The 16,745-nt window shown below is 47.3% G+C and overlaps 1 protein-coding gene across 1 annotated transcript in view; it reads right to left on the bottom strand.

The window, feature by feature from the left end:
* Window positions 1-16,745, bottom strand: part of LOC135561759 (neuronal acetylcholine receptor subunit alpha-7-like) — an 85,011-nt gene that overhangs the window by 40,572 nt on the left and 27,694 nt on the right. The window contains exon 2 of the mRNA XM_065003569.1: window positions 11,965-12,104. Coding sequence (XP_064859641.1) covers window positions 11,965-12,104 — 140 coding nt within the window. The remainder of the gene's footprint in view (window positions 1-11,964; window positions 12,105-16,745) is intronic.

A 16,745-nucleotide genomic window follows, 5' to 3' on the forward strand; every position in this document is an offset into this window, starting at 1 on the left:
ATCTAATACAGACTGTCGAGTTCTGGAGACTACTGTATCTAATACAGACGGTGGAGTTCTGGAGACTACCGTATCTAATACAGACGGTGGAGTTCTGGAGACTACTGTATCTAATACAGACTGTAGAGACTACTGTATCTAATACAGACGGTAGAGACTACTGTATCTAATACAGACGTTGGAGTTCTGGAGACTACTGTATCTAATACAGACTGTAGAGACTACTGTATCTAATACAGACGGTGGAGTTCTGGAGACTACTGTATCTAATACAGACTGTAGAGACTACTGTATCTAATACAGACTGTAGAGACTACTGTATCTAATACAGACTGTAGAGACTATCGTATCTAATACAGACTGTAGAGTTCTGGAGACTACTGTATCTAATACAGACGGTGGAGTTCTGGCTGTGGCTCGTATAAATTCATCCCTGAACTAACGGATGACTAAACTAAAGAAAACTAAACCGCTGAGGGGGATGTTGGCTCTGGTGTGAGTATCAAAACGCTTGCAGTTAAAATGTGTTTTCAGATGGAAGGCGGCCATCTTGGCAGGGCACCGTTGTAACATTTGGTCTGTTTTTGTTCCGGGAACGGCTTCCAGGAACGATGATGGAGGAGGAGGGAGGAGAAGAAGAGAGGGGACAGCGAAGGATGGACATTGAAGTTAGAGAGAGAGAGAGAGAGAGAGAGAGAGAGAGAGAGAGAGAGAGAGAACGACAGAGAGAAAGAGAGAGAGAGAGAGAGAGAGAGAGAGAGAGAGAGAGAGAGACAGAGAGAGAGAGAGAGAGAACGACAGAGAGAGAGAGAGAGAGAGAGAGAGAGAGAGAGAGAGAGAGACAGAGAGAGAGAGAGAGAGAGAGAGAGAGAGACAGAGAGAGGGAGAGAGAGAGAGAGAGAGAGAGAGAGAGAGAACGACAGAGAGAAAGAGAGAGAGAGAGAGAGATACAGAGAGTGAGAGAGAGAGAGAGAGAGAGAGAGAGAGAGAGAGAGAGATACAGAGAGAGAGATACAGAGAGAGAGAGAGAGAGAGAGAGAGAGAGAGAGAGAGAGAGAGAGACAGGAAGACAGCTGATCCCCTGTTCTAGAGGATAACCACAAACCAAACATCAGCCAGAGGTGAAAAGTTTGGTTGTTCTCTTTCGTCTTGAGGGTGAATCTCAGCATTAGTGGGCTGAGAGGGTAGTATTTAAAACAGACTCAATGCTACACGGTACATCAAGCTAATACAGGGTAACATGATCTAACTTGACACAGGTAGTCGTCACCAAATGACAGTAAAACATTACCATGAAAACGTGAACAAACATTCCAGCACGTTGTAGAAAAAAACACTTTATATTTGTATAAGCATTCAATGTTGATTTATTTACAGCCTCCTGAATGATACACATCAGTAGTGAGAATGTCTCGGAGCTACTGAACTGTCTAACAAGTTGTTTTGGACGTGGTAGAGGAGAGAGACAGTTAAAACTCTTTCTACACTAAAGACAAGGAGCTCATTCGTAAGCAGAGCACACACACTAATTACACACTGCATGTAAATATCTAGGAGGAATGTTAATGACGGAACTCTGCCAGCGGTGGTCATCCCACCTCTATATCTCTTAATGAGAGAGACCTTCAGAGATACACTAGATACGCAATCTAAAGCTATAGATGCTCATCGTAGTCAGTGTCTAGTGATACGGGCAAAACCCCTAACTTCCACTCACTTAGACTCCCCGGGACATCAACGTAAGACTAAGTGAAGTTAGGATTCACCCCGCTGTGTCACAAAGCAGGAAGTCATCTGAAACCCTGTCTGTGTCACAAAGCAGGAAGTCATCTGAAACCCTGTCTGTGTCACAAAGCAGGAAGTCATCTGAAACCCTGTCTGTCTGTGTCACAAAGCAGGCTGTCATCTGAAACCCTGTCTGTCTGTGTCACAAAGCAGGCTGTCATCTGAAACCCTGTCTGTGTCACCAAGCAGGAAATCATCTGAAACCCTGTCTGTGTCACAAAGCAGGAAGTCATCTGAAACCCTGTCTGTGTCACAAAGCAGGAAGTCATCTGAAACCCTGTCTGTCTGTGTCACAAAGCAGGAAGTCATCTGAAACCCTGTCTGTGTCACGAAGCAGGCTATCATCTGAAACCCTGTCTGTGTCACAAAGCAGGCTGTCATCTGAAACCCTGTCTGTGACACGAAGCAGGCTGTCATCTGGAACCCTGTCTGTGTCACAAAGCAGGCTGTCATCTGAAACCCTGTCTGTGACACGAAGCAGGCTGTCATCTGGAACCCTGTCTGTGTCACAAAGCAGGCTATCATCTGAAACCCTGTCTGTGTCACAAAGCAGGCTGTCATCTGGAACCCTGTCTGTGTCACAAAGCAGGCTGTCATCTGAAACCCTGTCTGTGACAAAGAGTCTCTGAGATGCAGGTCTACAGTACTAACAGTAGAGTGAAGCTAGCAGGGTGGTCCTGACATGACAGTCCACAGTCCCTCCCTCCACCAGGCGATATCTCCCCCGCTCTCTCTCTCTCCGTCTCAGCTTTATGTCCTGTTCTCTCCTCTCCTCTTCTGTCCTGTCCAGACTCTAGTATTATTTAATCTCCCTCTCTTCTCTCAATCTTCACTCTCTCTCTACTCATCTCTCTCTATCTCTCTACTCATCTCTCCTCTCTATCTCTCTACTCATCTCTCCTCTCTCTCTCTCTCTACTCATCTCTCCTCTCCCCCAGCTGTGCAGCAGCGTACCATGTAAGTCCATTCTCAACAACCAGGCTCGTAAACACAACGTCCTTTCTCTGCTACAACAGTTATCTTGGTTCTATTATTAATGTATTCATGTGATTGACAGCACATACTATCCAATGAATGAGTGTAGGAAATTAAAACTGTGAAAGCGTAATCCTCTGTAATATAAAATCATCGTTCACCTCACAAGCAACGACTTGATGAAAATACTACAATTGAATACCTCACAAATAGCATATTTAATCTGGGAAACTCCAGGAACTGCACCTCCCATTACCTCAGTTGGGAATAAGAGGGAAAATATATGACTCTATAACCTGCCTGTGGTTTATTGAATAATACACAGACAATGAAAATGGAAGCTGCAAAAAATGCAATCTATCCTTGTCACCTCAACAGCATGCTGAAAACACACTGACTTAATGCAATCTATCCCTGTCACCTCAACAGCATGCTGAAAACACACTGACTTAATGCAATCTATCCCTGTCACCTCAACAGCATGCTGAAAACACACTGACTTAATGCAATCTATCCCTGTCACCTCAACAGCATGCTGAAAACACACTGACTTAATGCAATCTATCCTTGTCACCTCAACAGCATGCTGAAAACACACTGACTTAATGCAATCTATCCCTGTCACCTCAACAGCATGCTGAAAACACACTGACTTAATGCAATCTATCCCTGTCACCTCAACAGCATGCTGAAAACACACTGACTTAATGCAATCTATCCCTGTCACCTCAACAGCATGCTGAAAACACACTGACTTAATGCAATCTATCCCTGTCACCTCAACAGCATGCTGAAAACACACTGACTTAATGCAATCTATCCCTGTCACCTCAACAGCATGCTGAAAACACACTGACTTAATGCAATCTATCCCTGTCACCTCAACAGCATGCTGAAAACACACTGACTTAATGCAATCTATCCCTGTCACCTCAACAGCATGCTGAAAACACACTGACTTAATACAATCTATCCCTGTCACCTCAACAGCATGCTGAAAACACACCACTGACTTAATACAATCTATCCCTGTCACCTCAACAGCATGCTGAAAACACACTGACTTAATGCAATCTATCCCTGTCACCTCAACAGCATGCTGAAAACACACTGACTTAATGCAATCTATCCCTGTCACCTCAACAGCATGCTGAAAACACACTGACTTAATACAATCTATCCCTGTCACCTCAACAGCATGCTGAAAACACACTGACTTAATACAATCTATCCCTGTCACCTCAACAGCATGCTGAAAACACACTGACTTAATGCAATCTATCCCTGTCACCTCAACAGCATGCTGAAAACACACTGACTTAATACAATCTATCCCTGTCACCTCAACAGCATGCTGAAAACACACTGGCACCCTATTCCCTATATAGTGCACTACTTTGGACCAGGGCCCATAGGGCTCTTTCGGGAATAGGGTGCCAATTAGAACACAGGATCAGGCTGTAATACCTCACATACAGTGAATGTCATCAGGGAAACCCAGGATCAGCAGTCCCATCCCTGTTGGGAATCCCTACAGCTTCCTGCTCTGATGTGGTATGTATTAAAGAACACTATGGACAACAACAAGACCAGAACTCTCTCTCTAGGACATCCAATCACATGACTAAAAGAACAGAGGACATCCAATCACATGACTAAAAGAACAGAGGACATCCAATCACATGACTAAAAGAACAATGGACATCCAATCACATGACTAAAAGAACAATGGACATCCAATCACATGACTAAAAGAACAATGGACATCCAATCACATGACTAAAAGAACAATGGACATCCAATCACATGAATAAAAGAACAATGGACATCCAATCACATGACTAAAAGAACAATAGACATCCAATCACATGACTAAAAGAACAATAGACATCCAATCACATGACTAAAATAACAATAGACATCCAATCATATGACTAAAAGAACAATAGACATCCAATCATATGACTAAAAGAACAATAGACATCCAATCACATGACTAAAAGAACAATAGACATCCAATCACATGACTAAAAGAACAATACATCCGACAAGCACTGATTCTAAATAGCTCTTCCTCCTTTTATCCCTCTGTCTCTCGGTCCTCCCTCTGTCTCTCGGTCCTCCCTCTGTCTCTCTGTCCTCCCTCTGTCTCTCGGTCCTCCCTCTGTCTCTCGGTCCTCCCTCTGTCTCTCTGTCCTCCCTCTGTCTCTCGGTCCTCCCTCTGTCTCTCGGTCCTCCCTCTGTCTCTCGGTCCTCCCTCTGTCTCTCTGTCCTCCCTCTGTCTCTCGGTCCTCCCTCTGTCTCTCGGTCCTCCCTCTGTCTCTCGGTCCTCCCTCTGTCTCTCGGTCCTCCCTCTGTCTCTCGGTCCTCCCTCTGTCTCTCTGTCCTCCCTCTGTCTCTCTGTCCTCCCTCTGTCTCTCTGTCCTCCCTCTGTCTCTCTGTCCTCCCTCTGTCTCTCGGTCCTCCCTCTGTCTCTCGGTCCTCCCTCTGTCTCTCGGTCCTCCCTCTGTCTCTTGGTCCTCCCTCTGTCTCTCTGTCCTCCCTCTGTCTCTCTGTCCTCCCTCTGTCTCTCTGTCCTCCCTCTGTCTCTCTGTCCTCCCCCTCTCTCCCTAAATGAACATATTGGTTATAAGGACTGTTTTGTCTCTCTGTCCTCCCTCTGTCTCTCTGTCTCTCTGTCCTCCCTCTCTCTCCCTAAATGAACATATTGGTTATAAGGACTGTTTTGTCTCTCTGTCCTCCCTCTCTCTCCCTAAATGAACATATTGGTTATAAGGACTGTTTTGTCTCTCTGTCCTCCCTCTCTCTCCCTAAATGAACATATTGGTTATAAGGACTGTTTTGTCTCTCTGTCTCTCTGTCCTCCCTCTCTCTCCCTAAATGAACAGATTGGTCTTAAGGACTGTTTTGTCTCTCTGTCCTCCCTCTCTCTCCCTAAATGAACAGATTTGTCTTAAGGACTGTTTTGTCTCTCTGTCCTCCCTCTCTCTCCCTAAATGAACAGATTGGTTATAAGGACTGTTTTGTCTCTCTGTCTCTCTGTCCTCCCTCTCTCTCCCTAAATGAACAGGTTGGTCTTAAGGACTGTTTTGTCTCTCTGTCCTCCCTCTCTCTCCCTAAATGCACATATTGGTTATAAGGACTGTTTTGTCTCTCTGTCTCTCTGTCCTCCCTATCTCTCCCTAAATGAACAGATTGGTCTTAAGGACTGTTTTGTCTCTCTGTCCTCCCTCTCTCTCCCTAAATGAACAGATTGGTCTTAAGGACTGTTTTGTCTCTCTGTCCTCCCTCTCTCTCCCTAAATGAACAGATTGGTTATAAGGACTGTTTTGTCTCTCTGTCCTCCCTCTCTCTCCCTAAATGAACAGATTGGTCTTAAGGACTGTTTTGTCTCTCTGTCCTCCCTCTGTCTCTCTGTCTCTCTGTCCTCCCTCTCTCTCCCTAAATGAACATATTGGTTACAAGGACTGTTTTGTCTCTCTGTCCTCCCTCTCTCTCCCTAAATGAACAGATTGGTTATAATGACTGTTTTGTCTCTCTGTCCTCCCTCTCTCTCCCTAAATGAACAGATTGGTTATAATGACTGTTTTGTCTCTCTGTCCTCCCTCTCTCTCTGTCCTCCCTCTCTCTCCCTAAATGAACAGATTGGTTATAATGACTGTTTTGTCTCTCTGTCCTCCCTCTGTCTCTCTGTCCTCCCTCTCTCTCCCTAAATGAACAGATTGGTTATAAGGACTGTTTTGTCTCTCTGTCCTCCCTCTCTCTCCCTAAATGAACAGATTGGTCTTAAGGACTGTTTTGTATCTCTGTCCTCCCTCTCTCTCCCTAAATGAACAGATTGGTCTTAAGGACTGTTTTGTCTCTCTGTCCTCCCTCTCTCTCCCTAAATGAACAGATTGGTCTTAAGGACTGTTTTGTATCTCTGTCCTCCCTCTCTCTCCCTAAATGAACAGATTGGTTATAAGGACTGTTTTGTCTCTCTGTCCTCCCTCTCTCTCCCTAAATGAACAGATTGGTCTTAAGGACTGTTTTTTTTCCTAGAATGTGTGTCTGTGTGTGTGACCCAGAAAGAGGGTTTAGGGACAGAGGGCAATGGGTTGCTCTCTCTCTCTGTCTGTGTGTGTGTGTGTGTGTGTGTGTGTGTGTGTGTGTGTGTGTGTGTGTGTGTGTGTGTGTGTGTCAGACGGTGAGTGTTGTGACCTGTCCCACTTCCTCTCCTTCCTCCAGATGGAGCCATGGTCACGGTGAGCCACGCTCCTACATTATTCACTAACACACACACGCACACACACACACACACACACACATATCTTACCATCACCATCAAAAACAAAAGGCCAAATCAGCCCCACTCCTAACTTCTCTACTGGTCATCTATAATGGAGTGTAGAAATACACTACTATGATTAGAAAGTAGTGAAGCAGCATCAGTGAGGACCAATCACACTGGAGTTCAGGCCTCCACCAAGCTTTCAGAGTTTGCACTTTTGGGACGATTTCATTGCACCAGGCAAGCTCAATAAACTAATTCGGGCTCTCTCTCTCTCTCTCACGCACATGCGCACATGCACGCGCACACACACACACACACACACACACACACACACACACACACACACACACACACACACACACACACACACACACACACACACACACACAAGTTTAGCGGTGTAGTGGAGCAGCAGCTGGCTCGGAGGCGCAGCCTGTGAACTGATTGAGAGGAAGCCACGCGTTCACAGTTTCACAGCTTCCCAGCCATACAGCCTACGAGCCCTCGCCATCTGGGGCCAGGCTGGGGCCGAGCGGAGCCGAGGACGAGCGGCCATGTTTTTATCTATGCAGTTTAGAGTGAGAGAGCTCACACAACATATTCAATATCATTAACAGAGTCTGAGGTTTCACTAATCTCCTGTTGAAATATAACCACATTGGAGGTTGTAAAACATCCACTGTTTCCAATCCACTGTCGATAATATTGAAATGAACATTTCACCCTGGGAATTCTGGGAATATTATGAAATATTCTGGGAATGTCGTGGTAATATTCTGAGAATGTACTGTAGGTTACAGATATGGTAGGTCAATACTGTAGGTCACGGATATGGTAGGTCAATACTGTAGGTTACAGATATGGTAGGTCAATACTGTAGGTTACAGATATGGTAGGTCAATACTGTAGGTCACAGATATGGTAGGTCAATACTGTAGGTCACAGATATGGTAGGTCAATACTGTAGGTTACAGATATGGTAGGTCAATACTGTAGGTCATGGATATGGTAGGTCAATACTGTAGGTTACAGATATGGTAGGTCAATACTGTAGGTTACAGATATGGTAGGTCAATACTGTAGGTTACAGATATGGTAGGTCAATACCATAGGTTACAGATATGGTAGGTCAATACTGTAGGTTACGGATATGGTAGGTCAATACTGTAGGTTACAGATATGGTAGGTCAATACTGTAGGTTACAGATATGGTAGGTCAATACTGTAGGTTACAGATATGGTAGGTCAATACTGTAGGTCACGGATATGGTAGGTCAATACTGTAGGTTACAGATATGGTAGGTCAATACTGTAGGTTACAGATATGGTAGGTCAATTGGTTAGACAGTCAGGAAAGCGGTTGTGTGTGTGTATGCGTGTGTGCGTGTGTGCGTGTGTGCATGCGTGTGCGCGCGTGTGTGTGTGTGTGCGTGTGTGTGTGTGTGTGTGTGCGCGTGTGTGTGTGCGCGTGTGTGTGTGTGCGTGTGTGTGCGTGTGTGTGTGCGTGTGTGTGTGTGTGTGTGTGTGTGTGTGTGTGTGTGTGTGTGTGTGTGTGTGTGCGTGTGTGTGTGCGTGTGTGTGTGTGTGTGACAGCTGCTCTGACTGATGATCCTCCAGGAAACTTTGTTGTTGTTGTAACAGCCAACTGGAGAGACAGAGAGATGGAGAACGATTGAGGGGGTGAGAGAGAGGGAGGAGAGAGAGGGAGGAGAGAGAGGGAGATGGAGAACGATTGAGGGGTGAGAGAGAGGGAGGAGAGAGAGGGAGATGGAGAACGATTGAGGGGTGAGAGAGAGGGAGGAGAGAGAGGGAGGAGAGAGAGGGAGATGGAGAAAGATTGAGGGGGTGAGAGAGAGGGAGGAGAGAGAGGGAGATGGAGAAAGATTGAGGTGGTGAGAGAGAGGGAGGAGAGAGAGGGAGGTGGAGAAAGATTGAGGGGGTGAGAGAGAGGGAGGAGAGAGAAAGATTGAGGAGGGGGGAGAGCGAGAACGAGAGAGAGAACGAGAGAAAGAACGAGAGAGAACGAGAGAGAGAGAGGGAGAATGAGAGAGAGAGAGAGAGGGAGAACGAGAGAGAGAGAGAGCGAGAGAGAATGAGAGAGAGAGAGAGAGAACGAGAGAGAGAACGAGAATGAGAGAGAGAGAGAGAGAGGGAGAACGAGAGAGAGAGGGAGAACGAGAGAGAGAGGGAGAATGAGAGAGAGAGAGAGAGAGAGAGAGAGAGATGGAGGGAGAACGAGAGAGTGAGGGAGAACGAGAGAGAGAGAGCGAGAGAGAGAGAGAGACCGGCTCAGTGAGCACAGCCTTGCCATTGAGAAGGGTAGACACAGGAAAACCTGGCTCCCTGTAGAGGAAAGGCTCTGCAACCACTGCACAACAACAGAACCTGAGACGGAGCTGCATTTCCTGACAAAATGTCAAAAATATAAAACATTTACTGTTGACCATTTTGATTCTTATTCTTATCTTACAATTATTTTCATATTGTAACTTTCCAAAGTAAGCTTTGGCAATATGTACATTGAATTGGAATTATATTAAGAGAGAGAGAGAGAGAGAGAGAGAGAGAGAGAGTGAAGAGAATTGAGAAGAATGCAGAGCGAGCTGAAAAAGGTGAAAGGTTGAGAGAGCAAGAGAAAATATGTGAGGGGGAGGGGAGCAACACATCATCCTCCAAGATTGAATTTTCGTGTTGGGAAAGCTAGTCAAGCCCTTTGGAGTGGCAAAATGAAAACAAGGATACAAGGGGATGGAGACAGGGAGACAGGGAGACAGGGAGAGGAGGGAGAGAAGGAGGAGACAGGGAGAGAGAGAGACAGGGAGAGAGGGAGACAGGGAGAGAGAGAGACAGGGAGAGAGAGAGACAGGGAGAGAGAGAGACAGGGAGACAGGGAGAGGAGGAAGATAAGGAGAGAGAAGGAGGGAGACAGGGAGAGGAGGAATAGAGAAGGAGGGAGAAGGAGACAGGGAGAGGAGGGAGAGAAGGAGAGAGACAGGAGAGAGAGAGACGGAGGGGATACAGTGAGAGGAGGGAGAGAAGGAGAGAGAAGGAGAGAGAAAGAGAGAGAGAGAGAGGAGAGAGAAGGAGAGAGAGAGGAGAGAGAGGAGAGAGAAGGAGAGAGAGAGAGAGAGAGAAGGAGATAGAAGGAGAGAGAGAGGAGAGAGAAGGAGAGAGAGAGACGGAGGGGATACAGTGAGAGGAGGGAGAGAAGGAGAGAGAGAGGAGAGAGAAGGAGAGAGAAGGAGAGAGAGAGACAGAGGGGATACAGTGAGAGGAGGGAGAGAGAGAGGAGAGAGAAGGAGAGAGAAGGAGAGAGAAGGAGAGAGAGAGGAGAGAGAGAGACAGAGGGGATACAGTGAGAGAAGGAGAGAGAGAGGAGAGAGAAGGAGAGAGAAGGAGAGAGAAGGAGAGAGAAGGAGAGAGAGAGGAGAGAGAAGGAGAGAGAAGGAGAGAGAAGGAGAGAGAGAGGAGAGAGAAGGAGAGAGAGAGGAGAGAGAGAGGAGAGAGAAGGAGAGAGAAGGAGAGAGAAGAAGAGAGAGAGACAGAGGGGATACAGTGAGGGCTGTGGGTTTCTAAGTAGATGAATAATATCAGGGAGTATAATATACAGCTATGGATAAGCATGGGTCTGCATCAGAAGATACTGCAGAATAACATTAGGGAAGCATGGGTCAGCATCAGAAGATACTGCAGAATAACATTAGGGAAGCATGGGCCAGCATCAGAAGATACTGCAGAATAACATTAGGGAAGCATGGGTCAGCATCAGAAGATACTGCAGAATAACATTAGGGAAGCATGGGCCAGCATCAGAAGATACTGCAGAATAACATTAGGGAAGCATGGGTCAGCATCAGAAGATACTGCAGAATAACATTAGGGAAGCATGGGCCAGCATCAGAAGATACTGCAGAATAACATTAGGGAAGCATGGGTCAGCATCAGAAGATACTGCAGAATAACATTAGGGAAGCATGGGCCAGCATCAGAAGATACTGCAGAATAACATTAGGGAAGCATGGGTCAGCATCAGAAGATACTGCAGAATAACATTAGGGAAGCATGGGTCAGCATCAGAAGATACTGCAGAATAACATTAGGGGGGTCAGCATCAGAAGATACTGCAGAATAACATTAGGGAAGCATGGGTCAGCATCAGAAGATACTGCAGAATAACATTAGGGAAGCATGGGTCAGCAACCGCTGTATCGTAAGTTCCTCCATATTTCCTGACTGTCTAACCAATTGACACCAGTTCTACCAGTATACAGAGAGACTCACCACGTCTATGATCTGTAACAGTGTGATGTGAAGCCCAGTTCTACCAGTATACAGAGAGACTCACCACGTCTATGATCTGTAACAGTGTGAAGCCCAGTTCTACCAGTATACAGAGAGACTCACCACGTCTATGATCTGTAACAGTGTGAAGCCCAGTTCTACCAGTATACAGAGAGACTCACCACGTCTATGATCTGTAACAGTGTGAAGCCCAGTTCTACCAGTATACAGAGAGACTCACCACGTCTATGATCTGTAACAGTGTGAAGCCCAGTTCTACCAGTATACAGAGAGACTCACCACGTCTATGATCTGTAACAGTGTGAAGCCCAGTTCTACCAGTATACAGAGAGACTCACCACGTCTATGATCTGTAACAGTGTGAAGCCCAGTTCTACCAGTATACAGAGAGACTCACCACGTCTATGATCTGTAACAGTGTGAAGCCCAGTTCTACCAGTATACAGAGAGACTCACCACGTCTATGATCTGTAACAGTGTGAAGCCCAGTTCTACCAGTACACAGAGAGACTCACCACGTCTATGATCTGTAACAGTGTGAAGCCCAGTTCTACCAGTATACAGAGACTCACCACGTCTATGATCTGTAACAGTGTGAAGCCCAGTTCTACCAGTATACAGAGACTCACCACGTCTATGATCTGTAACAGTGTGAAGCCCAGTTCCACCAGTATAGGAGCTGAGTCGTTGAACACTGGTCTCTCCAGACGGTTATAGTTAGTCAACAGATCCTTGTACAGCTTCCGCTGGTACTGACCACCAACACAACCTGATGGACAAAGAGATGGAGAGAGAGAGTGTGAGAGAGGAAGAGAGAGGAAGAGAGAGATGGAGGGACAGAGATTTAAATTGATCATCTAGAAAACCAACATAGAAACCATGAAAGATTAAAACAATCACATATAACACCTTGTTGACCACACAGAGAGGAGAGAGAGATAGAGAGAGATAGAGAGGAGGGAGGTAGAGAGAGAGCGAGAGAGAGAGGTAGAGAGAGAGAGAGAGAGAGAGAGAGAGAGAGAGAGAGAGAGAGAGAGAGAGAGAGAGAGAGAGAGAGAGGTAGAAGAGAGGTAGAGAGAGAGAGAGGTAGAGAGAGAGAGCGGTAGAGAGAGAGAGGGAGAGAGAGAGAGAGGAGGTAGAGAGAGAGGTAGAGAGAGGTAGAGAGAGGGAGGTAGAGAGAGAGGTAGAGGTAGAGAGAGAGGTAGAAGAGAGAGAGAGAGAGAGGAGGGAGGTAGAGAGAGAGAGGTAGAGAGAGAGGTAGAGAGAGAGAGGGAGAGAGAGAGAGGGAGAGAGAGGTAGAGAGAGAGGTAGAGGTAGAGAGAGAGGTAGAAGAGAGAGAGGAGGGAGGTAGAGAGAGAGAGCTTGTTGACCACACAGAGAGGAGAGAGAGAGAGAGAGAGAGAGAGAGAGAGAGAGGTAGAGAGAGAGAGAGAGAGAGAGAGAGAGAGGTAGAGAGAGATGTAGAGAGAGAGAGCGGTAGAGAGAGAGAGAGGTAGAGAGAGAGATGAGGGAGGTAGAGAGAGAGAGGTAGAGAGAGAGGAGGTAGAGAGAGAGCGAGAGAGGAGAGAGGTAGAGAGAGAGAGGTAGAGAGAGAGAGAGGTAGAGAGAGAGAGAGGGAGAGAGAGGTAGAGAGAGAGGTAGAGGTAGAGAGAGAGGTAGAAGAGAGAGAGAGGAGGGAGGTAGAGAGAGAGGTAGAGAGAGAGAGAGATAGAGAGAGAGGTAGAGAGAGAGGTAGAGAGAGAGCGCGAGAGGAGAGAGGTAGAGAGAGAGAGGGGTAGAGAGAGAGGTAGAGAGAGAGAGAGAGGTAGAGAGAGAGAGAGAGAGGTAGAGAGAGAGAGAGAGGAGGGAGGTAGAGAGAGAGGTAGAGGTAGAGAGAGAGGTAGAAGAGAGAGAGAGGAGGGAGGTAGAGAGAGAGGTAGAAGAGAGAGAGAGAGAGAGAGAGAGAGAGTAGAAGAGAGGAGAGTAGAGAGGGAGGTAGAGAGAGAGGTAGAGGTAGAGAGAGGTAGAAGAGAGAGAGAGAGAGAGAGGAGGGAGGTAGAGAGAGAGAGGTAGAGAGAGAGAGGTAGAGAGAGAGAGGGAGAGAGAGAGAGGGAGAGAGAGGTAGAGAGAGAGGTAGAGGTAGAGAGAGGTAGAAGAGAGAGAGAGGAGGGAGGTAGAGAGAGGTAGAAGAGAGAGAGAGAGAGAGAGAGAGAGAGAGGTAGAAGAGAGGTAGAGAGAGAGAGAGAGGTAGCGAGAGAGAGAGAGAGAGAGAGGGAGAGAGAGAGGAGGAGAGAGAGAGGAGAGAGAGAGAGAGAGAGAGAGAGAGAGAGAGAGAGAGAGAGAGAGAGAGAGAGAGAGAGAGGTAGAGAGAGGTAGAGGTAGAGAGAGAGGTAGAAGAGAGAGAGAGAGAGGAGGGAGGTAGAGAGAGAGAGAGGTAGAGAGAGAGGAGGTAGAGAGAGAGAGAGGAGGGAGGTAGAGAGAGAGAGGTAGAGAGAGAGAGAGAGAGGTAGAGAGAGAGGTAGAGAGAGAGAGAGGTAGAGAGAGAGAGGTAGAGAGAGAGAGGAGGGAGGTAGAGAGAGAGAGAGAGAGAGAGAGGGAGGTAGAGAGAGAGCGAGAGAGAGAGAGGTAGAGAGAGAGAGGTAGAGAGAGAGAGAGGTAGAGAGAGAGAGGGAGAGAGAGGAGAGAGAGAGGTAGAGGTAGAGAGAGAGGTAGAGAGAGAGAGAGAGGAGGGAGGTAGAGAGAGAGGTAGAGAGAGAGCGAGAGGAGAGAGGTAGAGAGAGAGAGGGGTAGAGAGAGAGGTAGAGAGAGAGAGAGAGGTAGAGAGAGAGAGGTAGAGAGAGAGAGAGAGAGAGAGGTAGAGAGAGAGGTAGAGAGAGAGAGAGAGAGGAGAGAGGTAGAGAGAGAGAGGGGTAGAGAGAGAGGTAGAGAGAGAGAGAGAGAGGTAGAGAGAGAGAGAGAGGAGGGAGGTAGAGAGAGAGGTAGAGAGAGAGGTAGAGAGAGAGGAGGTAGAGAGAGAGAGAGAGAGAGAGAGAGAGAGAGAGGTAGAGAGAGGGAGGTAGAGAGAGAGGTAGAGGTAGAGAGAGAGGTAGAAGAGAGAGAGAGGAGGGAGGTAGAGAGAGAGGTAGAAGAGAGAGAGAGAGAGAGAGAGAGGTAGAGAGAGAGAGCGGTAGAGAGAGAGGGAGAGAGAGAGGAGGTAGAGAGAGAGAGAGAGAGAGAGAGAGAGAGAGAGAGAGAGAGAGAGAGAGAGAGAGGTAGAGAGAGGGAGGTAGAGGTAGAGAGAGAGGTAGAAGAGAGAGAGAGAGGAGGGAGGTAGAGAGAGAGGTAGAGAGAGAGGAGGTAGAGAGAGAGCGAGAGAGGAGAGAGGTAGAGAGAGAGAGGTAGAGAGAGAGGGAGAGAGAGGTAGAGAGAGAGGTAGAGGTAGAGAGAGAGGTAGAGAGAGAGAGAGAGAGAGGAGGGAGGTAGAGAGAGAGCTTGTTGACCACACAGAGAGGAGAGAGAGATAGAGAGGAGGGAGGTAGAGAGAGAGGTAGAGAGAGAGCGAGAGAGAGAGTAGAGAGAGAGAGAGAGAGAGAGAGAGAGGTAGAGAGAGAGAGAGAGGTAGAGAGAGAGGTAGAGAGAGAGCGGTAGAGAGAGAGAGAGGTAGATAGAGAGCTTGTTGACCACACAGAGAGGAGAGAGAGATAGAGAGGAGGGAGGTAGAGAGAGAGAGGTAGAGAGAGAGGAGGTAGAGAGAGAGAGAGAGAGGAGAGAGGTAGAGAGAGAGAGAGGTAGAGAGAGAGAGGGAGAGAGAGGTAGAGAGAGAGGTAGAGGTAGAAGGGAGGTAGAAGAGAGAGAGAGAGGAGGGAGGTAGAGAGAGAGGTAGAGAGAGAGCGAGAGGAGAGAGGTAGAGAGAGAGAGGGGTAGAGAGAGAGGTAGAGAGAGAGAGAGGTAGAGAGAGAGAGGTAGAGAGAGAGAGAGAGAGAGAGGTAGAGAGAGAGGTAGAGAGAGAGCGAGAGAGGAGAGAGGTAGAGAGAGAGAGGGGTAGAGAGAGGTAGAGAGAGAGAGAGAGGTAGAGAGAGAGAGGTAGAGAGAGAGAGAGAGAGAGAGAGGTAGAGAGAGAGGTAGAGAGAGGAGGGAGGTAGAGAGAGAGGTAGAGAGAGAGGAGAGAGAGAGAGAGGTAGAGAGAGAGGTAGAGAGAGAGAGAGGGAGAGAGAGAGGAGGTAGAGAGAGAGAGAGAGAGAGAGAGAGAGAGAGAGAGAGGTAGAGAGAGAGGTAGAAGAGAGAGAGAGGAGGGAGGTAGAGAGAGAGGTAGAAGAGAGAGAGAGGAGGGAGGTAGAGAGAGAGGTAGAGAGAGAGAGAGAGGAGGGAGGTAGAGAGAGAGGTAGAGAGAGAGGAGGTAGAGAGAGAGCGAGAGAGGAGAGAGGTAGAGAGAGAGAGAGAGAGAGAGAGGGAGGGAGGTAGAGAGAGAGGTAGAGGTAGAGAGAGAGGTAGAAGAGAGAGAGAGAGAAGATGGAGGTAGAGAGAGAGGTAGAGAGAGAGGTAGAGAGAGAGAGGTAGAGAGAGAGAGGTAGAGAGAGAGAGAGAGGAGAGAGAGAGGTAGCGAGAGAAGGGAGGTAGAGAGAGAGGTAGAGAGAGAGGTAGAAGAGAGAGAGAGAGAGAGGAGGGAGGTAGAGAGAGAGGTAGAGAGAGAGAGGGGTAGAGAGAGAGAGAGGTAGAGAGAGAGAGGGAGAGAGAGAGGTAGAGAGAGAGAGAGAGAGAGAGAGGTAGAGAGAGGGAAGTAGAGAGAGAGGTAGAGGTAGAGAGAGAGGTAGAAGAGAGAGAGAGAGAGGAGGGAGGTAGAGAGAGAGGTAGAGAGAGAGGAGGTAGAGAGAGAGGTAGAGAGAGAGGAGGGAGGTAGAGAGAGAGGTAGAGAGAGAGGAGGTAGAGAGAGAGGTAGAGAGAGAGAGAGAGAGAGAGAGAGAGAGAGAGAGAGAGAGAGGAGAGAGGGAGAGAGGTAGAGAGAGAGGTAGAGAGAGAGAGAGGGGGAGAAGAGAAGAGAGGTTATAAAGAATTAAAAAGGGAGTTGTGAGAACAAGAGCCGTAATTGACAGTATGTTCACACCATGACCAACAGTTTGCATAATATAACAGCATTCTCAATTTATTCACAGCAGCAATCCATACTGTTAATCTCAACAGCAACACCCAGAGGATAGACTTTGATTAGAATAACATTACACACCCACACCACATTATAAACTGGGATCTGCAATGATGTTTTACATGGAGGATTGGTGTTACTCATGATGTATTCACTGTGGATTCAGGAAGTGGTTTACACACAATATAATGAGACAGCTGGAAAAGCTGAATTAATATTATGTCTGTCTGTCTGCCTGCCTGCCTGTCTGCCTGCCTGCCTGTATTTCTGTCTCTCTCTCTGTCTGTCTGCCTGTATTTCTGTCTCTCTCTC

The sequence above is a fragment of the Oncorhynchus nerka genome, linkage group LG18 (genome assembly GCF_034236695.1).
Source record: "Oncorhynchus nerka isolate Pitt River linkage group LG18, Oner_Uvic_2.0, whole genome shotgun sequence".
Taxonomy (NCBI): Eukaryota; Metazoa; Chordata; class Actinopteri; order Salmoniformes; family Salmonidae; genus Oncorhynchus; species Oncorhynchus nerka.